At 41.0% G+C, this 26,153-nt stretch overlaps 1 protein-coding gene across 1 annotated transcript in view; it reads right to left on the minus strand.

Annotated features, from left to right (window-relative positions):
* HTR4 (5-hydroxytryptamine receptor 4) overlaps positions 1 to 26,153 on the minus strand; it is a 175,473-nt gene that overhangs the window by 142,271 nt on the left and 7,049 nt on the right. The window contains exons 2-5 of the mRNA XM_068981116.1: positions 22,814 to 22,920; positions 20,092 to 20,613; positions 15,636 to 15,686; positions 15,496 to 15,521 (exon numbers count right to left, since the gene is read on the minus strand). Of these exons, the coding sequence (XP_068837217.1) occupies positions 15,496 to 15,521; positions 15,636 to 15,686; positions 20,092 to 20,613; positions 22,814 to 22,920 (706 nt within the window). The remainder of the gene's footprint in view (positions 1 to 15,495; positions 15,522 to 15,635; positions 15,687 to 20,091; positions 20,614 to 22,813; positions 22,921 to 26,153) is intronic.

Consider the following 26,153-nt stretch of genomic DNA (forward strand, 5'->3'; position numbering starts at 1 on the left):
CTGGCTTTTTAGTAAAATTTTACAGGGAAGAAACTGTAAATCTGTTTATGTACATAACAGAACCATGAAACTCAGCCTGAGCCCTGGGATTCCTTGGTCAGCATGAACCAAACATATATGCCTGGCAGCCAGGAAAAAACTGGCAGGCCACCAGAGCTAGAAAGGACATGGATTTCTGTGTGTGTTCTGTGTGTGCTTGTATTCTTTGAAACCTGTAAGATTAACATGTGCACCCATGTGCATTTGTGCATCTATGACAGGTGTGAGGAAGGCTGAGCCTACAGGGCTCAATCCCCTCCTCTGACCTCAAGCAAAACACCTCTGTCTACCTCTCTCTCCTTTACATTCTGAATCTGGAATAGAATAATCTTTTATTTGAAACACATAAGTACAAAGCCCTAACTGCTGAAGTGGTGGGATTCCATCCTTTGTACAAGTCTATCTAGAATCACTCCTGAAGTGAAATGATGTGTGTGCATATCTCTTTTTTTTCTAGGCAGACAATCATCAAAGGTTTACTAGATTGCCAAAGGGATATGATTACCCACTTCAAAGAAAGAAAGAAAGTGAAGTCGCTCAGTCGTGTCCAACTCTTTGCGATCCCATGGACTGTAACCCATTAGGCTCCTCTGTCCATGGGGTTCTCCAGGCAACAACACTGGAGTGGATTGCCATTTCCTTCTCCAGGGGATCTTCCCGACCCAGGGATTTAATCCAGGTCTCCCACATTGCAGGCAGCTGCTTTTATCATCTGAGCCACCAGGGATAAGCCACCCACTTCAAAAAGAGCTTAAAAAACTGAAAATACTCATATTATTTTAATCATAATAATACAGTAACTCGTCCTAATGCAGATCATATAAATAACTTATGTCTTTGAAGATCAAAATATAACAGATTACCATTCATCCCCATGTCTTAAAATACAGTCTATTTGCTAAAGATTCTCAAAGTTACAGCTTCATCCTAGGCCTTTCCCAGACTCGTATCACCTATCTGACATCTCAACTTGGATGATTAAAAAAGCATTTCAAACTAAACTAATTTCCCACTCCAGCACAATAACTTGCTCCTCCCCCTAGCATCCTCTATCACAGTAAATGACTCCACCATTTATCCAGTTACACTTTTCTTTTCACACCCTACAATCAATTAGCAAACTCCCTCCTCTACTTTGAAAATGATTCCTCAATCTGACTTTTTCTTTCATTACCTCCAAAACCATACCTGGTCCAAGCCACCATCTCCTTTTCCACCTGGTGTCCTAACCACTCTCCTAACTTTCGTAACTGGTCTCCTGCTGGCTCCACCATCATCTCTTCTCCCCACAGTAGCAGTTTTGAAATGGAAGTCAGATCATTTCTTGCCTATATAAATACTAGTAACTTTCTGTCACACTTAGAATAAAGTTTAAACTCCTTATCACTTTGGATTTTGCTTAATAGGTAAAATTCAAACTGATCACATGGGTCACAACTTTGTCTAACTCAGTGAAACCATGAACCATACAGATAGGGCCACTCAAGATGGATGGATCATGGTGGCGAGTTCTGGTAAAACGTGGTCCACTGGAAAAGAGAATGCCAAACCACTTCAGCATTCTTGCCTTGAGAACCCCATGAACAGTATGAAAAGGCAAAAAGATATGACACTGAAAGATGAACTCCCTAGGTCGGTAGGTGCCCAATATGCTACTGGAGAACAACGGAGAAATAGCTCTAGAAGGAATGAAGAGGCTGAGCCAAAGCGGAAATAACTCCCAGCGGTGGATGTGTCTGGTGGTGAAAGTAATGTCTGATGCTGTAAAGAACAATATTGCATAGGAACCTGAAATGTTAGCTCCATAAAACAAGGTAAATTGGAAGTGGTCAAACAGGAAACGGTAAGAATAAACATTGACATTTTAGGTATCTGTGAACTAAAAGGGACTGGAATGGGCAAATTTAATTCAGATGACCATTATATCTACTACTGTGGGAAAGAATCCCTTAGAAGAAATGGAGAAGCCCTCATAGTCAACAAAAGAGTCCAATAAACGCAATACTTGGGTGCAATCTCAAAAGCGATAGAATGATCTCTATCTGTTTCCAAGGCAAATCATTCAATATCACTGTAATCCAAGTCTACGTCCTAAACCACTAATGCCGAAGAAACTGAAGTTGAACAGTTCTATGAAGACCTACAAGACCTTCTAGAACTAACATCAAAAAAAGATGTTTTTTTTATCATAGGGGACTGGAATGCAAAAGTAGGAAGTCAAGAGATAACCAGAGTAAGTTTGACCCTGGAATAAAAATGAAGCAGGGCAAAGGCTAACAGAGTTTTGCCAAGAGAATGCACTGGTCATAGAAAACACCTTCATCCAAAAACATAAGAGATGACCCCTACACATGGACATCACCAGGTGGTCAATACCAAAATCAGATTGATTATATTTTTTGCAGTTGAAGAAGCACTACGCAGTCAGGAAAAACAAGACCAGGAGCTGACTGTGGCTCAGGTCATAAACTCTGTATTGCAAAATTTAGACTTACATTGAATAAAGTAGGGAAAACCACGAGGCCATTATGGTAAGGTCTAAGTCAAATCCCTTACAATTATATATTGGAAGTGACAGATTCAAGGGATTAGATCTGATAGAATGGCTGAAGAACTATGGATAGAGGCTCATGATATTGGACAGGAGGCAGTGATGCAAGAAAAAGAAATGCAAAAAGGTAAAATGGCTGAGGAGGCCTTACAAATATCTGAGAAAAGACAGAAAACAACAAAATTCTGTAAAACAATTACCCTTTAATTAAAAAATGAATAAATTTCTAAAAAATTTAAAAAAAGAAAAGAAGGGCAAAGGAGAAAAGGATTGTTATGCCCATCTGAATGCAGAGTTCCAAAGAATAGCAAAGAAAGATAAGAAAGCCTTCCTAAGTGAACAATGCAAAGAAATAGAGGAAAACAATAGAATAGAAAGACTAGAGATCTCTTCAGGAAAATTAGAGATATCAAGGGAACATTTCATGCAAAGATGGGCACAATAAAGGACAGAAATGGTATGGACCTAATAGAAGCAAAAGATATTAAGAAAACGTGGCAAGAATACACAGAAGAACTACACAAAAAAGATCTTAATGACCCAGATAAACATGATGGTGTGATCGATCACTCACCTAGAGCCAGACATCTAGGAGTGTGAAGTCACGTGGGCCTTAGGAAGCATCACTATGAACAAAGCTAGTGGAGGTGATAGAATTCTAGCTGAGCTATTTCAAATCCTAAAAGATGATGCTGTGAAAGTGCTGCATTCAATAGGCCAGCAAATTTGGAAAACTCAGCATTGGCCACAAGACTAGAAAAGATCAGTTTTCATTCCAATCCCAAAGAAGAGCAATGCCAAAGAATGTTCAAACTATTGCACAATTGCACTCATTTCACATGCTAGCAAAGTAATGCTCAAAATTCTCCAAGCCCAGGCTTCAACAATATGTGAACTGAGAACTTGCAGACGTTCAAACTGGATTTAGAAAAGGCAGAGAAACCAGAGATCAAATTGCCAATGTGTGTCACATCACAGGAAAAGCAAGATAATTCCAGAAAAACAGCTACTTCTGCCTCATTGACTATGCTAAAGCCTTTGACTAGGTGGATCACAACAAACAGTGGAAAATCCTTAGAGATGAGAATACCTTACCTGCCTCCTGTAAAATCTGTATGCTGGTCAAGAAGCAACAGTTAGAACCAGACATGAAACAACAGACTGGTTCCAAATTGGGAAAGGAGTACATCAAGGCTGTATATTGTCACCCTGCTTATTTAACTTATACGCAGAGTACACCATGCAAAACGCTGGGCTGGATGAAGCACAAGCTGGAATTAAGACTGCTGGGAGAAATATCCACAACCTCAGATATGCAGATGATACCATCCTTATGGCAGAAAGCAAAGAGGAATTAAAGACCCTCGTGATGAAGGTGAAAGAGGAGAGTGAAAAAGCTGCCTTAAAACTCAACATTCAGAAAACTAAGATCAGGGCATCCAGTCCCATCACTTCATGGCAAATAGATGAGGAAACAATGGAAACAATAAGATACTTTATTTTGGGGGGCTCCCAGATCATTGCAGATGGTGACTGCAGCCATGAAATTCAAAGACACTTGCTCCTTATAAGAAAAGCTATGACCAACCTAGACAGCATATTAAAAAGCAGAGATATTACTTTGCCAACAAAGTCCATATAGTCAAAAGTATGACTTTTCCAGTAGTCATATATGGAGGTGAGAGTTGGATCATAAAGAAGGCTGAACACGAAAGAATTGATGCTTTTGAACTGTGGTGGTGTTGAAGACTCTTGACAGTCCTTTAGACTGCAAGGAGATCAAACCAGTCAATCTTAAAGGAGATCAGTCCAGAATATTCATTGGAAGGACTGATGCTGAAGCTGAAGCTCCAATACTTTGGTGAATTGATGTGAAGAGTTGACTCATTAGCAAAGACCCTGATGCTGGGAAAGATTGAAGGCAGGAGGAGAAGGGGACAACAGAGGATGAGATAGTTGAATGGCATCACTGACTCAATGGACATGAGTTTGAACTTGCTCCAGGAGATGGTGAAGGACAGGGAAAGCCTAGTGTACTGCAGTCTATGGAGTCACAAAGAGCTGGACATGACTGAGTGACTGAACAACAACAACTTTATCACAATCTGATCCCAGCTCCTCTCCAATGCCCCATCCACTCACTGCCTTTGTACTCGCTGGTTTTGCTTTTTTCATTGACCATCAATGTAGGCTCTCACCTCAGGGCCTTTTCACTTGTTTCCTCTCCCTGGAATGCTACTATGTAGATCACTCCATTACTTCCTTAGGGACACAGCCCAAATGCCACTTTGCTGATGACTTAAGTAAAATTTCAGGCCTCATTTTCTGAAAATTTCTGTAACCCACTCTATTTTTTTCTTCTTAGTACATACATTATATATACTCCTTTGCTTCTTTATAAGTGATCTATCTCTCTGACTAGAATGTAAGTTTCAAGACGGCATAGTTATATCTTGATCACTATTATAACATCAGTGCCTATAAAAATGCCTAACATACTGTATCCCCTTCATAGATATTTCTTAGGTCAACTAAGTAGTTAATTCATTTTGCAAATGAGGAAAGTGCAGTTTGAGAGTCTGTGACTTTCCCTCTGGGAGGTAGTATATGAACCACTCCAGAATAAATATAATTTTTAGAAATATCAAAAATCAGTTCATCTTATTTATTTACTCTTTAGTATTAACAAGTGCCAAATACTGTCCTCTTCCTTCTCCTCCAACCTCTGAGAATTTATTGTTAGATGGAGAGACTACGAATCAAAGAGGTCAACTGACTTGCCAAAGTCACATGTCTAGTACTTAACCAAACTAGGAAGTGAATTCAGGGCTGGGAATTCTGAAACTCAAGCTTTATCTTGCAGTTCTTTTCATCCTATCACTCTTGCCCCCACTGTTAAAAAGGGAAACTCCTCATGAAAGGGAACATTTTGCTTTAATTTTCTGCTGACCATTTATTTCCTCTTTCTCTGAGAATAATGCCTTGGTTTTCCTTTGTGGAACCCCTCCCCTGCCTCAAGCCCACTGATGAGCACATGACCAGGACTGGCCAATCAGAACAGTTCATTCTCCAGCCCCAGGGATTCATTAATTCACTGGCTAGACTGTAAAGCCAGCCCTGAGATATTTGCTAGAGTCTGTCTTTCTCCTGGTGTTGCTAAACTTTCAATTTAAAGCTGCTGGTGGCCAACGATGCCACTATGTGGGGAGAGTTTGTCTGAGATTGAAGTTAATACCAATGGAAAGCAGAGTTGTAACACAGAGATTGCCATATCCTAATGAAATAATTTAAGACTTAAGGTCTAGCAGTGTCTTATGACAATTTTGTACTTGAACTTCCCAATTCTACTGAGCCAACAAATTCTCTTTCTTCGCGTGTAAGCCAATTTGAGTTGGATTCCAACCGTTATTTGAAACAAAAAAATTCTTGGAGATATACAGGAAAATCAATATTGTATTTGTATATAGATTAGAAGGAAGAAAAGCTGGAACTAAAAAAAAAAAAACAGTTAAAAGCTAGCTAAATTTGAGTCACTGAAACTGCATTTGGAAAATGTTACAACATGGGGAAAGCTATATATTCATAGCAATGTACATTATTATATTTTGCTCATGGAAACTCAGTGAGCAAATTTTAAATGACTGCCATTTAACAAACCAGTGAGAACATGCATTTTGTTAGAGACAAAGGAAGAATAACAAAAGAGAAAATGGTGATCAGTACCTATTCTAAATTGATTCATTGATTACAGTCCACTATTTTTTGTCATACTTACCAGGAATATTTAATCAGAGCTGTGATTACAGGGATACCAGCTGCTGGGAAGAATGCTCAGAGTGACAGGTGTGTGTAAGGAACCATGCTTTTATCTTGCATACTTATATTTCTGACACCTTAACAAAATACTACCTAGTTAATTAAAAGCATAGTCAACTGAGTATCTCCCATGCTCAGATATAAGCTATGTCACTTCTAAAATTTCTAATTTAAATTCAATTAGACCGTGTATGTCTGTGGCACACATGCATGTGTATGCGTGTGTTTTAATGACAGTCACACTGTATCCTCATCTCCTTCGGAAAAACAGTCCTAGATTGTCATAACCAAGGGAAAAAAGCACAGCAAGTCCTGGGAAACAAGAGAAAGAGGGAGTCAAATAAACCTTTCTACCATGTGAGGTATAAATGAAGGTCTCAGTATTATCTCAGCAGTAGGAAAAGCTCAAGCCACTAATTATTCAAAACACTTTGTCATAAAAGTAAAGATACAGAAACATGCAACTCCATCAGATTCCTTGAAGCTTCTTTTCTTTGTTGTATACATTGAGAATTATCTTTCCTTAAAAGGGGAGGAGAAGGAGAAGAGGTGATATTCTTCGTGCCACCAAATGCTGATTCCAACCCTTAGTTTTCTGACTTACACATTTTAAATAACTAAAGGGCAAACCCTGAAGGTAAGCACATCTCATCTTTACCTGTGTTCTTTTACTGAGAATACTCTGAAAGATTGCTGTGGAACAGCTGTTAATGGTTAACACAAGGTGTGTAGTTGCATCTCTATTATGAGAAGTTGTGAGCACAGGGCTCACCTGTAAATAGTCCTCACCTATGACAGTGAAATATCGATGTAGTTTGGTGCAGTGCCAACATCTGCCAACTTGGAGCAATGTTATAACTCAGCTTGCTGTGTTGCACTGTGGTTTTTTCCTTTGGTTTTGGCTGCATGAGCATATATTCATGCATAACTGTGCAAGGATTGACCACATTTCTTTATAGAGTATGCTTCCATGGGTTAAATTTCTACATCAAAGGGCATATTCCAATACCTCTGTTTTGGACAAGTGTCAGGAATAAGTAAAACGTTATTTATTTTAATTGCCAAATTGAGAGAGGGAGCTTGGCACAATGGAAAGAACACTAGGCCAGAAATCACTCAGCCTGACCCACTGCTAACTCACTGCTCCTATTCTTAAGCAAGCTTGTTCATCAGTCTGGGTCTCAATTTTCCCAACGGTAGAATCAAGTGGGCCAGAGAGTACTGGGACAGGGCGAGCAAAGGAAGAAACTTCAAGTAATTAGAACTTCTCAGAAGTTAAAGGAAATTTTGAAAAGGTGAGTTGCTTGCCATTGGAGGCATTTAGGCAGCATATGCGTAATTAAGGGCATCTAAATGAAGGATATGATTCTGGTGACTGGTAAGGTTTCTTCCAGTGCTAAAACTGTAGCACTGTGATAGTCTATGTTAGTTCTGCTCGAATCCCCAGCAAGAGACCAAGTGTTTTGAATAATTTTCCAATTAAAACAAATGCATGCTCAATTCACCTATACTGTCTCAAACAGATTCCATCTCCTGAGCATTATCCCAGTCATTTCTGAACATGTAGAACTAAAAGAAGAGCACAGAAATGTACAATTAACTAAAGCCAGATATTTGCTAAGAGTTAGCTGTCAAATGCTTATTGTTAGCCTCATTACCTCATTACCCTAACCCACTACCAGCCACATATACCAAAACAGCCAGTCTCACCAGGATCAAACACACTAGCATTACCCCCAAAGTCTTCTGCATCCCATGGTGATCATGATTTCCTAGTTACCTTCACTGTGAAAGAGACTCAGGGATATTCTGAAAGATTGCAACTGTGTAAATTCTCACTAAATGGAAGAAGAAAGTCCTCTCATTGGCAAATTACTAAGACTTTGTTTTCTGGAAAATGTTTGGAATCTATAGGATTCTGGCTCAGAAATTTACTTCAATCAGGTGATCATACTCTCTAAAAGAATCTTGCTATAAATTAGTTTAGTAAATATTCACATTATTTGTTTATCTAGATGTTTGCTCCTTGGAAGAAAAGTTATGACTAACCTAGACAGCATATTAAAAAGCAGGGACATTACTTTACCAACAAAGGTCTGTCTTGTCAAAGCTATGGTTTTCCCAGTAGTCATGTATGGATATGAGAGTTGGACTATAAAGTGTGTTTCTTTCTGGGACTGGATGTCAAAATGCTACTTGTGCCAAGTCATCTAGAAAGATTTGGTCTAAATAAAAAGCTGTCTCATTTCCATAGCTGAAAATCCATACAGATGCCAATTCAGTTACACTTAAGGGACTATCATGCTGATATATACAATTAGCATGAAAAATGGCTTTTAATTTTTTTTCAAAATAACTAAAAAAATATTCTTCCTAGATAAGTAAACATTTCTCGGCTGGAAACTTTAGTCTTTTTATTAAAAAATGAATACTGAAAACAGCCCTTAACCAATGAAAGACTATTTAAGAGGCATACTCATTCTATCTTTGGGGGAAAAAATGAATTACAGGAAATGTAAAGGAGGAACATGAATGTCCATTTCATGTAGAACTGAATGAAGTATATCTAAAGCAGTTCAAGAAATCTTTTTTTTTTATAAGGCACGTATTCTCTACCACCACCAAAGAACATGATGAAGACACGGATATTACAAGAAACCCAATCCCAGTAAATGTGGACCTGGGTATCTCATAAAGAAAACGATTCAAGGGTCATTTATTTACATATTTACTTTTCTGATCACTTGATTAATGTCCCACTCCCAACACAGTCACAGGTTCTACAAGGAAAGACACAGTGCATGATCAGTATTTCTTGAATGAATGGCATGACATGATGTGAAACTTCCACTTGATAATTAGAGAAGGAATTAGACTTGTCTTTGAGTTGCCAAAGGGGAATCAGTGGGAGTCTCAAGAGAAGTTTGAGCCATACTGTGAGGAAGGTCATTTAACACCAGAGCTGTCCAATTATTGACCTGTATGTTTTGGCAAGCAACAAGGTCCATCTCAGTGGGAGGCTCAACAGAAGCCAGAAAACCATCTGTCAGTCACGTTTGAGGGGAAGAGCAAGTCTTGGATGATTCTGAATTCTGATGAAATCCAGGAATGCAATGGAAGCAGAACTAAATAAGAGATTGTTTACTGCACAGCAGTGGTTCTCATGTTTAAGCATGCATAGGAATCACCTGAAGGCTTGTTAAAACACAATGGTTGAGCACTAGCCTCAAGTTTCTGATTCAGTAGGTTTAGAGTGAACAATCTGCATTTCTAACAAGTTCCCAGGTATTGCTGATGCTACTGTTCTTAGATGACTCCTTAAGGTAGAACATAGATTTTGCAAGTATGCTTCTCATACCTCCTGGAAAAAGCACATGATATTAGGCAATAGGTGGACAGAAGTACCATTGGATCATGTGGTAAAAAATGTGGGTTTTTTATTTTGTTTTCAATTTTTTTACTGTCACTTACATTGAAGAAAAGGATTCATAGCTTATTGTCAAGTCCTTCCTAATATTTGGTAATCTCTCTTTTATAATTACAAAAAAAAAAAAAAACCAACAGATCAGAGTCTCACAGTCTTTCGTTTGAAGCACTGCTGTCTTCTGGGTCCTCCTAAGAAGTAGATCTTGAAGTGAGGGTTACAGAGATGCACACAGTTGATCTGGCAGTTGCAGGTACACTGGCAGGGAAGTGATGATACAGGAGAAAGGATGAAAGGCAGCTTCTTAAGCTACTGAAGCTTAATCCCACTGGGAAGTTCTGGGAAACAATATAAAACATATGCCTCAGAACTCTCCTGAACAAGTGGGGAGGGAACTGGGGTGCTGATACTCCCGCAGCCATTAGGTATTGCTTAAGAGCCATCCACAGGGAGACATGGATTCCTAGGCACCTTCAGTCATTGTATTTGTAAAAAAGGTTAATTTCAGCAGACCGAGGGCAGCCCTCCAAATATTATGCTGGTTCATCATTGTAAGTCAGGATGGTATACACAGAAATGGTGAGAAGATCTGCAGGAAAATGGGAGGAAGAGTTGACAGTATCTGCTCCAACTATTTAGCTGAAATCTAATATGTTGCTTTGTGTGGTTTTTGCATTTTTCTTTACAGTTACCTTCTATTTCTTTCAACTCATACTGGTTTGCACTTATACTTTTTTTTCTCTGTAAAATAAATTTATCTAAGGAAAACTAATTGATCTAAAGAAAAGTGCTATGCATATAATGCTCTAAATGCTTGCAAGAGAAGTAATCACAACAGTAGTTATTCCCAAATAACTGAAGTTTGGGAAATGCTAGCATAGCAGTTTAAAGCAGAAATTGGCAGCTTTTTGTTTGTTTGCTGGTTTTGTTTTCTGTAAAGGGCCATTTAGCAAATATTTTATGCTTCTTAAAGCATAAGGTAATCATCACAACTACTCAACTCTGGTGCTACAATGTAAAAACTGCCACAGACAATACAAAAATAAATGAGCATAACTGCTCTCCAATAAAATGTATTTATGGACACTGAATTTGAACCTTTAACAATTTTCATGTGTCACAAAATTATTCTCCTTTAGATTTTTTTCAACAATTACAAAATGTAAAAAAACATTCTGAACTTGTAGGCCAGTCAAAAACAGGCAGCCAGTCACATAGTTTGCAAGCCCCTGACTCAAGGCATCAATTACCACTACACCTTTGACAAATTGCTTACTTTCCTTAGCTTCAGTGGCTTCATCTGTATAATAGTGACAACGGTAATACCAATGTCACAAAGTTACTGCAAAAAATAAGTAAAGATGAATACTTAAAAAGCAGGTGCCCAGAGATTTCACAATATAATGTTAGCCAGCTACTGTAGCAAGGTTGGTCTCCAGTTTGGCAGTGCCTCAGTCATTGGAGTCTGAATGTTTCATACTCTGCTTCTCTACAAAGACAGCTAAGCATTTGGGGGCTGACCTTCCCTACTTTGGGATATGGTTACAGAAATTATTCCTCTTCTCTATAAAATAGGCCCCTGAAACCTGAGCCTGGAAATGCCCAAAAGGTTTTGTCACCACTGATTTCAGAGGCCTGGAATTGGGAGCAGGTCAAGCTAAAATTTACATTCCATCAAAATTAAGCTTCCAAATTAGTGTTTTAGATCTTGCAGTATTATGTTGCTGACAGTAGTGGCTCTCAAACATTAGAATACTTAAAATCACTTGCAAAACTGAAGGTTTGGGTGTCTCATTCAAAGCATTTCTGAATCAGTAGGTCCAGGAATCTGCATTTTAACAAATGTCTCAGTGATTCTGGTGCAGATGATTCATGGAGAGCAGTTTGGAAAACACATCAAGGTTGGACTGCAATCCACCAGGTGAGCACACCCTTCTGAAATCCTCTTTCATTGTTTTCCTATATCTGTTTAAATACCTCATCAGCTGAGAAACCAAGATTACAGTATTTGCTGAAAGATCTCTGCCAGTATGTTTATCTCTTCTGTCCCCACTCCTTTCTAATTCTTCTAAACCTCTTGGAGTAGAAAACAGTATATACAGAACTCTCTACTCCAGATATCATGTGCTGATTAGCATATACAATTAAGCATGCCAGTGCAATCTCAAAGGACATGTGCTATTTAGAGCTTAGATGTAAATTCTTGAGCAGAATCTGCATCTTTACTGGACTGATAAGATGTTACCTCCCAAAAGGTTGCTGCCCACAGTTTTCTACCAGTAGTTTGCAAACAAACCTCTTGGAAAATGTAAAATTAAACTGTAGATTTTAAAGGGGTCCACTTAACACAGACAAGACTTCTAGGGTAAGAAGTAGGAGAAGAATAATGTTTCTATAACTGATATTTGTTTAACGCATACTAAGGACCAAATTCTTCACATGCATTACCTCATTTCATCTTCACATCATGCTACAAAGGAGTACTACAATTATCCTATTTCACAGATGAGAAAATTGAGGCATAGAAGGAAAGTATTATCCAAGGCCACACCATAGCCCAGACCTTTCAAACATTAAGTTATCCCATGAAGGATCCAGATCTCAATAGTTCTCCGCCTCAACTTTTCCAGCTCAATTTTATTAATTAGTTATTTGTGTAGCTCATTAAAACCTACAAGGTCTACTGACACTTGAAGAGAATGCTTTTTTTAAAACAAAGCCCAGCTTTGCTCATAGCAGTATGTGACACTAAGTTCCTCATTTTGCTTCCATAATCCCCAGGTCTCCAGCTGTTCAAGGTAGTTTAGATATCCAGCCCACCTGTCTTGCAGATCTGCTATTACTCATGAAGTTCAAATAAGATAACATATGTGAAAGTCCTCTGAACACTGTAAAAAGTTATCTAAAATGGTAATTTCCCAGCCTGTCGTTTCCACAAATTATTTTTAAATGTTGAGAAGAAAGAAAAAGTGTATTAGTTCTGCAAAATCATCTGTGTCAAAAATCAGATTTTCCAGAGATTTTGTAGGTTGTAAAGCATCAAATCTGCAGATATTTGTGGAGCGGAAGAAACCCTGCTACTACATGGAAAGTAGTTTATCATGTACTGTTTAAAGTAGTTTAAAGTACTGTTTATCAAGGTTCAATGCAATGGAAATTTGGGGAGCTTGAGAATCAGATGACCTGGTGCTAGTCATTGCCCTGACACTAAGCAACCTTGAGTGAGTCTTTCTTTCTGCCCTTCCAGGAAATACAATACTGCTTGGCGATTAAGAACATGGCTTGGGGGAGTCAGAGCTCCAGTGTTAATCGACTGCCTCCTCATGAATGACCTCGGGTAAGTCATGTCACCTGTCTCGGTCTCAGTTTCCCAGTGATAAAAATGAGAACTAGAAACAACAGCTTACTTTGAAATCACTGAAAAAAAAAATTGCTGAATGGATAGAGGAATGAAGATAGAAATATGATAGTTTTTAAAAAGAAGTTAGTAAAATGTTATTACAGAACCTACTTGGTATTTGGTATGCACTATACAAGTCTTTCAACTTTTCTCTTAAATATTTTTTTACAATAAAATATTGGGAAATAAACCCCTCAAAAGGCAACAACAGGGTTGTTAGAAGAGTTGAATGAGATATAGAGCTCTCAGCAATGCTTATGGTAAATGCCTGGCATACTTTAGAAATGATTTACTATACAGGTAGAAGATGGGACAAGACGATAGATTCCTTCAGCTCATACAATCTGTGAGCTAGAGCTGTTCTAGGTGAGCCAGAGACATGACATGCCTGAGCAGAATGAGAAACCAGGCCACATGGTACAGAGACCAGATGGACAGAGAGTAGCCAGGATGCAGTCACAGAAGTATCAGAAACCAGGATAGAGACAGAGGGAAAGTGTAAGTTGCTCACTCATGTCCAACTCTTTGTGAGTCCATGGACTGTAGCCCACCAGGCTCCTCTGTCCATGGAATTCTGCAAGAATACCAGAGTGGGTAGCCATTCCCTTCTCCAGGAGATCTTCCCAACCTAGGGATTGAACCCAGGTCTCCTGCATTGCAGGCAGATTCTTTACCACTGAGCCACCCAGGGAAGCCCAGGAGGCATGCACAAATGAAAGCTGTAAGACCCTACACAGGGAAGGTCTAACATGGGTGAACCTTGAAAATAAAGGCAAGTGGCCATTACTACATGCCAAATTAATGTGCTTCTCTCTGAACTATCCCTTTGGTAGGAGAAATGCATCGGATTTAGAGTCAAACCAGAGTTCAAATCCACTCTGTGCCAACTAGTTATGTGACAACAGGAGATATTCACTCAAGCATCTTCTAGATCACTTTTAGTAGGAATACCTACCACAGTACAAGAGTGAGCCCTGGCAACCACTTTTCTGCTATAACCTTAGGCCATCATATCCTTTCTCGTGAGAATTTGAACCAAGAGACATAATCGTGGGAATGTGTCACATTAACTGAAGAGCAATGGGGAGAAGATTGTGAATGCCTAGAACTGAGTTCTCTGGAGATGACCTTCTTCTCATCTTTCCTGGGGTCTAGTTCCTTGATCTATAAGAAGCCCCAGTATCCTTCCAACAAATTTCACTTTTTGTTTAAGCAAACTAATGTGGCCTTTACTATATACAAGAACACTGTACATATTTACTAATACAATACAATTCAGTTCAGTCGCTCAGTTGTGTCTGACTCTTTGCGACCCCACGAATCACAGCATGCCAGGCCTCCCTGTCCATCACCAACACTCACGTCCATCGAGTCGGTGATGCCATCCAGCCATCTCATCCTCTGTCGTCCCCTTCTCCTCCTGCCCCCAATCCCTCCCAGCATCAGAGTCTTTTCCAGTGAGTCAACTCTTCGCATGACGTGGCCAAAGTACTGGAGTTTCAGCTTTAGCATCATTCCTTCCAAAGAAATCCTGGGGCTGATCTCCTTTAGAATGGACTGGTTGGATCTCCTTGCAGTCCAAGGGACTCTCAAGAGTCTTCTCCAACACCACAGTTCAAAAGCATCAATTCTTCGGCGCTCACCTTTCTTCACAGTCCAACTCTCACATCCATACATGACCACTGGAAAAACCATAGCCTTGACTAGATGGACCTTAGTCGGCAAAGTAATGTCTCTGCTTTTCAACATGCTATCTAGACTGGTCATAACTTTTCTTCCAACGAATAAGCGTCTTTTAATTTCATGGCTGCAGTCACCATCTGCAGTGATTTTGGAGCCCCCCAAAATAAAGTCTGACACTGTTTCCACTGTTTCTCCATCTATTTCCCATGAAGTGATGGGACCAGATGCCATGATCCTCAATTTCTGAATGTTGAGTTTTAAGCCAACTTTTTCACTCTCCTCTTTCACTTTCATCAAGAGGCTTTTTAGTTCCTCTTCACTTTCTGCCATGAGGGTGGTGTCATCTGCATATCTGAGGTTATTGATTTTTCTCCCGGGCTTTCTAATATTACAAGAGCTTAAATTTCTAGGCTTTGTTTTTCTCATCTCTACACAAACAAAACCTCATCTCTCTGTGACTGATGGAAAATAAAAAATAATAGGTGTAACAACTACACAGCACAGAGTAAATATCCAATAAACATTATTTAAATTGCAACTGAGTTTCAGAATCGCTGAATCTTCCTAAGTATTTGGAAACACCTTGTTTGGGTGGAGGATGTGTGATCCTGCAAAAAGAAACACATGCTGGCAGTCAAAAAGGAGGAAGGGGTTGACTGAGTTTGAAATTTGGTTTTAAAGAAAGTTCTCTGATTGAAATTTAAAACAAATTAATCAGTTACCTATTACTGTTTTGACTTGAATTTCTGTTGGGTTTCTTCACTGGGCTGGTACTGATTTAAAAGGGAAAAGAAGTATAAAGCAACAGGTAACAAAAGGTGGCTGCAGAGGTAACATCTTTCTTAATCTCAGAAGGACTGGTCAGAATTTATCTGGCAATAGACAAGATTTTAAAGTACTTTTTATTTGGATTATCCTGTGAATAATGAGGATTTCTGTCACCCAAATTGAGCAGTAAGTGGAAGGAGGGAACAAGAAAAGACCTAAGATCAGAATATTAACCCAGAAATACCAAAGCTGAAAAAAAACAAAAGGTTTTCCTAAAATTCAAAATAAAACGCTAAGTGAGAGATGTCAATTAGTCCCTAGTAATTATTGTTCTTTTAATCTTGGTGTAGTAGGTTCTCATAAATCCATATATTTAGTTATCTTAAAAATAAGATAACTTTTTGTTTAAAAAGTCTCAGGTAGGTGGGTCATGAGCTTTATTTGGTTATTAGGTCTTAACTATGTTGTTCCCAAATTGTGCTCCTTGGACTAGCAGCATCAGCATCTTCTGGAAACCTGTAACAAATGCATATCCTCAGACCCTAGCCTAGAAACACTGAATTAGAAACTCTAGGAGCAGGGACCAGTAATCTGTGTACTAATATAGGGTCTTAGAGGAAAGACCCTCTAAGACCCTCAACATTGTTAGGACTTGCCTTGGATCCTCAGTTGGTAAAGTAATTGGTAATTGGTAAAGTAGTCATTTTTATTCGGACTGTATTTAAGGTTAGCCCTATCGATAAGCCTGTTTAGTGGCTATTTATATCACATTTATATTTCCATCTGTCCAAATATATACCACTTTCTAATGCCCCATAGTATAAAAACAGCAAGCAGAATGGACAAATGAAAGGGCAGGCCAAGAAGAAAACAGAAGGAGGGAACTGATAAAAGTATGGTGACCTTATTTGGGTGATAAAATGGATATCTAAAGTTTAGATAATAGTAAGGACTTAATGGGAAAAGAAATGTTTCATCCATTGTTTGCTCCCTCCTGCCATTCTTCCTTTCCTCTGAGCCCTTCTCCACTAATTTAACCAAGGCTGCCACCACCTCTCTCACTCTGCATATGCCTTAGAGCTATTTCTGAATAACCTCAGTTACAAAGAGACAGGAGAAGACAAAACAGGGAAGAAGTCACAATACATCAACTGAACACAGATATCGACCTCACAGTTTCTAACTTACCTAGAATCAGACTTGATTCTACGATTGAATTACACCATGTTTAAGATCCTTTCTACCCTGTGACATCAAGATCTCATTCTCAAAAGGCAGTTTCATATGGAGGTTCAGAAGAAAGACTCTGGAGCAAACAGCCTAACCCCAGGTTCACCACTTCACAGCTGAGAGAACTTGGGCATGCTATTCCACTTCTCTAAGTTTGAGTTACCTCATCTCTAAGATGGAGGAAATGAAGTATCTCTCTTAAAGGATTCTTAATGCAGATTAAATGAGATTATCCATGTAAAGCATTTAGAGCCGTGTCTGGCACATAATAAGGGCTGGATTAATGTGAGCTATTAGGATTATTACTATGTTGTCTCTAAAACGTTTCTCAGCCTTTAGCAGCATCTTGAGCATTTCCAGACATAGCAACAAGGCAGTGAGAAACTAGGAGGGATAAAGGTAAACGTGTGATGGTGGCTAAGCTGGAAGCGAGTGGGAAAGCAGCTAACAACACAGCATTCCTCTGTCTATTAAAATACTTTGTTGTAAGATCTTTCTGTTCAAAGTCCCAAAACTTGTGTTTGAATTACAACAATCGTTCTCAATAGGTGCTGGAGGGGGAACTTTGTCCCCAAAGGAGGTACTAGTAATATCTGTAGATGTTTTTGGTTGTCACAACAGGGAGTTGCTACTGGCATCTAATAATAGCAGAGATGCTGCTAAATATCCTACTATGGGCAAGCTAGTCCCTAATGACAAAAATTCTCTAGCCCAGAACATTAATAGTACAAGAGGTTTGAGAAACCCTAAATTACAATGTTGTTTGAAGTTATTTTAATAAGACTTGGCACTTTTTTAAAATTTTCAAACAGGCAATAGTATGGAAGATTCTGGCACTTGATGGGAGGCAGGGATAGGTAACCTACAAGACATTTTCATCTCTAAGACTTGATATGTGCGGTAGACTCTCAACCACAAAATGAAGGCAACAGTGCGTCTTCATCCTTTTCTCTTTGCCTAGTTCTTTTCCCTGAAGATAACCTGATTTTTTTTTTTTTAAAGATGGTTGGATACTGGAAGGTAACCATAAGGCATTAAAAGTTTCTCATAAAAACAAAGAACATCAATGATAAGCAGAGAATTTTAGAGCTGGGAAAAACCTTGGATATGATTTAAGAAATTAATTCTACTTGAAATCTTCCATTTCATTTCATAGATAAAGAAAGTGAGATTTAAAAAGACCAAGAGATTTGATCTAGATCACATAATATGCCAATCATCAAAAGGTCCAGATTCTTCCAAAGAATTTATTTATTAGTCACTGATAATATCAAGGTACTCCTCTATATGCATTTATTTTGCATTTTTTCAATGATTACAGCCTGTATCAGTCTCTATCTCTGGAAATCCCTGAACATGGGCTTCACCTGATTAGGTGAGGGCAGTGAGATTAAAACACAAAACAAAACAAAACAAAAATATTAGGTTCAATAGGTATTGAGGAAAAATGAATAAGACCTGCCTATTAATTAAGCGATGGCTGCTACTGATGAATAAAGAGAAATAAAGAAGTGACTTCGGCTCCAGCCACAGTGACTTGGAGGATGGTGATGGTTCAATAAAAGGAAAGTCAGGAAGAGGTTGGATAGCAGGTCATTTACATTGTGTTTCAGGTGCTGTTCTTTAGTCTGTGAAGCTGAAGCAAGAGATGAGGGGATGAACAGTATTAGGGAGGTTTGGAAGAACTCAAGTGGAAGAAAATGCATTCAGTTTGGTGGTTACAAGGCCACCATGGCCCCTAGAAGGAGCAGCTTCAGGGGCAAAAATCCAGATAACTCAGAGGAACCAAGAGCATCACTGTCCTCTGGGCCTCAGCAAGTGCTGAACTGAACACTCCCTGAGGCCCCCACTTGTCTGATGCGCTACAGTTCTCCTGGAGTTTCAGGGATGACCCACTCAGCTGTACAATAATAATTATAATAAAGATATTTCCAAGGTGGAAAATGATACAAACACAGGAGTGAGTTTAGGGTAAGGGTGGCAAGGAAAAAATATACATAAGACAGAAAAATGAAGCGAGAATGATGCAAATACTTTTTACTATTTCTTTCCCACACTCATCATTTCTTACTGGAGAGCTGCTCCTCAGAACTCCATGAGTCTCATCCCATGTCCTGACTTATTCCTTGTTTCTAGGGCCCTGCATCCATCATCAGTGTCCTTTCCCTTCATCACCTGGGCTCACCAGCAGCACATAGCAACTTCTCCTACCTCGTCAGTGAGGCTGGAGTTCCACACAGGAGCCTAGGCAAACACCACCCACTACCCTCAGAGTTACCCACTGCTTTCTGACCCATGGACTCCATCGCAGTAATATTAAGACAAGAAGAGCAAACTAGCCTAAGGGTCTTTCCATCAAAAGCCACTGTTTGGGTCATGCTGAACCTGTATCTTAAACATTTTTTATCCATTTTAACGAACCAATAGGAATCCAAGCCAACGTTTTCTCAACATTGAACTCTAGGAACATGAGTTCATGCCATGACTTTTCCACCTCTGCCAGCCACCACTTCCCTGTATCAACAGCCGCTTCTTCCAAAGGGGACCAACAGCACAGTGCCAGACACTGGGTAGCAAGCTGAACAGAAAGGCATCTTAAACTGGGATTGGGATTCTGTGAAAGACAATCGCACGAAGCTAGCCCTAGCAGCCACCACCAATACTTCATGCAGTACAGCGTGCCCACACACTTATGGTCACTCACACACACAGCCACACAGCCAGTTATACACGCTGGATATGCGTCTCTTGTTATGCACAGACAGAGTTAGAGAGTCCACTCTCTCCGTTATGCATCCAGTATCGTCCATACTGTCCACACATGTACCCTGTCACACACACACGGTTAGACGCACAGCCTGTGTTATGTCTCTCTCTCACACACACACACACGCACACGTTATACTACCTCACAGAGTCAGCAAACACACAAGCAGTTTCACAAGTACTTACGTACCCAAGTGCAGGGCATGAGCCCCAACCCTAGTGGTCCCATGCTGAAGGGATGTACTACACAACCAGCCAGCCCACCTACAGTCTTGAGTCGCCACGCAGCCCATCCCTGAGCTAAAGCCAGGTCCCAGGAATCCAGAGTCCCCAACCCGTCTCCGCCGCGCCGCCGCGTCCCCGCGCACGCTTGGGCTCGCAGGGTTGTGACCCGGGGGCCCTCGCCGCACCTACCCTCGGCTGAGGCTAGGGAGCGAGGCGCCCGGGCGGACGGGAACGGCCACCCCTCGCCGCGGAACCGAGCTTCTGCTGCCGCCGCCGCCGCGCTCCCAGCCGCTGCCTGCGCCCTCCCTGCCGCCCCCTCGGGTGCGGGCTCCAGCCCCCGCGCTGGGAGGCCGGCGAGCGAGAGGCGCGGGCCCGCCTGGGGCTGCGGCGGAGAGCCCCCAGCCCCGGCTCACCTGAGCGCGCCGAGCATCGTTCTCCTCTAGGCTGACCGACGGTGGCTCCGCGGGCTCAGCAGCCCCCAGCCCGCATCCTCCCCGCGACAGCCCCCTCCGGAAGCCAGGGATGGCGGGGGCGCGGCCGGGTGCGCACGGGAGTGGGCGGGCGGGGGCCAAAGGGACCTCACTCCTCGGGGACCGGCCAGCGGGCGCCTTCCCCGGAGACCGCTGCCCAGCCGAGGAAGGTAGTCCTGGGCTCACTGCTGGCTCCTGGGTGACCTTGGGGAAGTTGATTAACCTCTCTGAGTACCCACTCCTCTAGCGAAAGATAATAAACGTGAAAAGCGTAGGTGCCTGTGGTGTCCGTTCCAGGGGAAATCTACAGTCTACTTCCTTCTCAACCTCTGACTCCTCCAGGGCATGGTTAGTTGGGAGCAGGGTTCAGAGTGAGATCCGTAGTCCCTTAGATATAAGGAGTCCAAGTTTCCGGTCAGTGTTTCAACTGACTAGTCTTCCCAAGTGATCCTGCCAATACTCGTTTTGCTTCCATAATCTGGAGGAAGCCTGTTCTGGCTTTATCAGTTTGTGACCTTGAGCGAGGGGTTAGACAGAAGACTAGCCCCTCTGCTCCCATATGTAAAATGGGGACCATAAATCCCCAGTCGTGTTGAGACTTACCGAAGCTCCCGCCTGTGTGTCACTAGTGCATTGTAATATCTGTGAGGAATCGTGACCGAATGAGAAACATCTTTCCTCAACACGTCTTTCCAAGGCCTCCAATTCCAGGGACAAACCATTTCAAGAATTAAGTCATTTAGGGAAGAGAAGGGGAAGGTCTTCCTTTAGTGAGACAGGTTGGGGGTGGAGGGGTGGGGTGGGAGCGGGGGAGGGTCGGGGGCAGGAAGGTGGCAAAGGGCTATTGGGAAGATAATTCACCCTACCCCGCCTCCCCCACTTCCTGGACCACAGAGTCTTCGGGGAAGCTTGACAAAACAGAGGAGCTGTGATAGTAATTAACCTCCGAAAGCAAATAAATCTTTCCAGACAATCTTAAAAATTATTAACTTACAATTGTGAGCACAACCCAAGTGAACGGGAAATTTAAATTGACCAACAAATTCATGCCAGAAACCTTTGAGCTGGTCCCTTTCTAAGATTCTCTCTGCTGATACTCCTGCCTCTTACTTCCTCCTTCTTTTGCCAACCTGGCCCAGTGGTATTTCTTCCCCATCTTACTTTCTCTCTTTGTATCTTTCTCTCACTTGTATCTCTCTCTTCCCATCTCAGTCTCTCCCCATCCTAGCTGTCTCTTCTTTACCTTCTTTGATAGACCTGTCTCTATCTCAATAGGTCTCACTCTCAGTCGTTCCCACCCATGATTTCTCTCCCTGGCCTGTATGTCTTGAATATTTATTGATCATACACCCCCCCATTCAAAATTTGAAAGTGGAAAAGTTGTCAGTTATTTCTCTACAGATCCAAACTTAAATTTACCACTGTGTCACTTCCCTAAACCAAATATTCCTGATGAATATTCCTGAGTGCAAAGCCTGATTCATCTCTGACAACTGTACTTCTCTCCCCTTTTCCCCAGTTTCTAGTCAATCTCTTCCCATTTCCTAAAGAGTCTCTCCTTACTCTGCCACAGGCAACTGTTCTTTCCTCCTCTTCCTATTGGACCAAATCAAGTGTAAGTTAAGGATCTTGAGATGAGAAATTGTCCTGGTTGCAAAGGTGGGCCTTTAGAAGGGTCCATGAAAGTAGAAGTGAAAGGCAGGAGAGGAGGTCAAGAGTGATGCAGTGTGAGAAGGATTTGACCAGCTGTTGCTAGCCTTGAAGAAAGAAGAAGGGGTCCCATGCCAAGGAATGCAGAAGCTGAGACATGGGGCAAGGAGACAGATTCTCCCTGAGAGTCTCCAGAAAGGAAGGCAGCTTTGAAGACACATTGATCTTAGTGCAATAAGATTCATGTCAGATCTCTGCTCTAGAGAGTTGTACAATAATAAATTTGGGTTGTTTTAAACCACCAAGCAATTTTTTGGTATAGGTAACAATACAGTAGGAATAGGTAACTAATACAACACTGCTCTTTTAGTTATGGTGTGTGTGTTAGTTGCTCATTCGTATCTGACTCTTTGTAAACCCATGGATTGTAGCCTGCCAGGCTGCTCTGTCCATGGAATTCTCCAAGCAAGAATACGAGAGTGGGTTGCCATTCCCTTCTCCAGGAGATCTTCTTGACCCAGGGATGGAACCTGGGTCTCCTGCATTTCAGGAAGATTCTTTACTGTCTGAGCCACCAGGGAAGCCCTTTTTAGTTATGGAGAAACACACAAATGCCTTGTCTTATTATTAACAGCAATCCAAGAGAGTACCTCTTTTCAGTCATCTTGGCATACCCAAACCTTGTGTTTCGAGCAATCTGTCCCCTGAACATTTGCTTTTCTTTTCGTGTCTGTATCAGTGCTCGTAGTGTTGTCTCCAGAGTGCCCTCCTCCAGATGCTGCCTGACCTACCTCTCTTCAGTGCTCATGGATTCCATGGAACTGTTTGTGATCTCTCCCTTCTCTGATTCTCCAGAACTCTGATTTTTCAAGGTATATTCCAGTTCAATTGGTGCTTTCTAAGGGGAGAGAAGGGAACAAGAGAGAAGAATGGAGTTTACATGCACAGGTTGAAACTGCTCCAGGTTCTCTCTTCCCACAAGGCTGTTTTCCTCTCTCTGCTGCAGCAGTTACCACCACACTGTGTTACTATGAGTTATTTACAGGTCTGTTTGGCCACTGGATGATGAGTGCCTCCAAGGTGGACACCACATCTTACCTCCCTTTCTGGGTCTTAGCCCCTAGATCCATGCTTTGGCCACTGGATGATGAGTGTCTCCAAGGTGGACACACCTTACCTCCCTTTCTGTGTCCCAGCCCCTAGATCCATGCCAGGTACACAGTAGGGATTCAATGACTATTTCTTGAATGAATAGATGATGAGAGCAAGTGCAATGTCTGGTTGTGCTGAACAGACAGGACTATTAATAATTTTTTCTTGCACCATCTGTCTCTGTTTAGTTGGGCTGGTCATTTGAAGCACCTCAGTTAATGCGTAGGGTTTTAAATGGCACTGCTTTGATGCATAGCTTAAAACATAGACTTTTCTTTCCTTTTCTTGGTTTTATTTGTTTTTGTTTTGCTTTTTCTAAAGAAGACTCCCACCGTAAAAGTTTCTTTTTATCAGCTTTATTTAAAAGGTGCTACTATTATAAGTAAAATTATTATAATTAGGCAGGCTCTTTGCCCCAACAATTCTACTACTAAAAAGGTATCATAAGGATAATAAGCCTATGTACACAAAGGTTTACCTAAGAGCATGTTCAGTGTGGGATCTTTTACAAGATTAAGAAATAGCCCAAATGTAATGGTGCTGTAGTAATGCGTAGTCCCCCAGTAGGGTCCAACTCTTTGCTACCCTATGGACTGTAGCCCTCCTGGCTCTTCTGTCCATGGGATTTTCTAGACAATAATACTGGAGTGGGTGGCCATTCCCTTTTCCAGGGGATCTTCCCAACCCAGGGATCAAACCCAGGTCTCTTGCATTGCAGGGAGATTCTTTATCATCTGAGTCACAAGGAAGTCCCCAAAATGTGATGAGGGATTATCTAAATAAATTATCTCTACCATGAGATACCATTCAATTATCAAACATGATTTTGTCAACTGATATTTATTATATAGAAAGATGTTTGTGAATACTTTTCTGTGTTTATTTTTGTTTTCTAGCCACCATATAATAAGCTTATATTTAAAACTTAGGTTTAATTGTTATTTTAAAATAGTTTTGCCTCCAAAAGAAAAATTGCATAAAACTTCAATATTTTTCCAAATTCCAGGAAAATTCATCTACAGATGAGATTCAAATTCTCTGACTATGACAAAAGCAGCGTAAAATCACAAAGGCTTGAAATATAACTCATTCCATTAATTCATTCACTCTAGGAACATTTATCGTACCGTCTCAATTAATGTCTTTGACAGAAAGCAACAGAAAAGGACTCTAGAAAAGTTAAGCAAAAGGGAAATTATTGGAATGTTATTTAGGGATGCAGAATTGCTGAGATTCTGGAAGCCAGGCTTAGAGAAGCAGGTACCAGGAGAGCTCCAGAGAACCGAAAAAGAAGAAAGTTAAGCCCCTGGTTCACAGAGGAATTCCATCAGGACCATGTGCCATCCCTCATGAAGCGGTGAATGGCCTCTACCAGTTCTCCATCCTTGACTCACTCAACCAAGTCCAAAGTTACTGGTAAACACACCACACAGGCACAAGTTATCTTTGCGTCTGCTCCTTCCCCTGTTCTGAATCAGAGAGTGAGGAAGGAAATATCCAGTCCCTCCACAAAGACTACAAATAGGAGGGGAAATTTCATATCCCCAGTAATTTGGGGGTGTTGTTAAGAAGGCAGAATGGAAGTTGACAGCCCCAAAATAGTAAATGATCACTCCAAGCCCCTGAGTTGTGCCAGACATCCTTCTAGACTCACTTTCTCTACTAGGAACCTCTGGTACAGAAATACCACTCAGGGGAGATTTAAGAAAGCTTTGATTTATTATTTCACAAACGTGAAAATGTTAAGATTTTCTATTGTTAATTTATTCTAGTCTGCAGGAAAAAAAAATGCTATTTTCTTCTTCTAGTTGTCCACACTTTGCTTGGCTGGTACAAAAGTCCTCTTATGTATTTACCCCATAGCAGCCTACCACGGACTGAAGCATCTTCTCAGCAACACAACAAGAGGGTTATCTTCAAAGGTTCAAAGCTTGTTTTAAGTTTATTTGGCTCTGGTTTCCTTAGCTGCAAGGTGGAGGGGTGTGTGTGTGTGTGTGTGTGTGTGTGAGAGAGAGAGAGAGAGAGAGAGAGAGAGAGAGAGAGAAGGAGGGAGGGACAGAGAGGGAGAAAGAAAGTAGGCAGAGAACAAAGAGAAAGGAACAAAGAAGATAGAAATCAAATTCCAAATCCAAATTACTGAAATAAATCAGTGCTTCTCTTGAACTCACAAACTCGAAGTCTGCATACCTTCCATCCACTTAAGAGCTCCTAAAACTTTAAACAGTTGAACAAAGAGTTTTAATGCAGCTGCAAAAGAACGGAAATCAAACTGTGAATACCTTTCCCATAATGAAGCCAAGGTAGTTGCCTTCATTTTAATAAACACCACAGAATAAACCCTAGAACAAGACACTGTGGCATCATCCTATGTCAAGAAACAACTTCTAAAAAAATCTCCTCTAAATTAAGTTGAAAGTGGAGAAACATTTGCAATCTGTTGTTGGTAAGAATCAAATCTCCCAACAGAGGGTTATGTTTATTCGTACTTTGCTACACACCCTGGAGTGTATGATTATCTCCTACATCCCCTAACCCAAAGCAGACCTGTTCAGCAAGGGTTGTTGCTCAGGCTCCTCAACTCAGGCTCCAGGGAGGTTTTGTCTTGAGCTTGCTTCCACTTCTAGCCCAGCTCACACGCTCTGCTCTCCCACTGTATTCTAGCCATCCTGGGCTATTGTGTCTAGTCATGCATGGCTCTCTGGCCTGGGGACCTTTGCATTGACTGTTTAATAAACCCGAAATGCTTCTCCTCTGGTCCAGCCTTTTACAGAGAGGCTTCCCCTTGACTGGCTATCCCCATCCCATTATTTTCTGTTCTGGCACTCTGTTTATGTCACCTATAGACCTCATCTCACTCTGTAACTAATTCATTGGCATATATATTTTTTTTACTTGCTTACTCTCTGCCTCTCCGATAAAACATAAGCTACTAGAGGTAAGAGACTCTGAACTTCAGGAAGAGCCTGGGTTAGAGTGGAT

Source organism: Capricornis sumatraensis, chromosome 9, assembly GCF_032405125.1.
Source record: "Capricornis sumatraensis isolate serow.1 chromosome 9, serow.2, whole genome shotgun sequence".
In the NCBI taxonomy this organism is placed as follows: domain Eukaryota; kingdom Metazoa; phylum Chordata; class Mammalia; order Artiodactyla; family Bovidae; genus Capricornis; species Capricornis sumatraensis.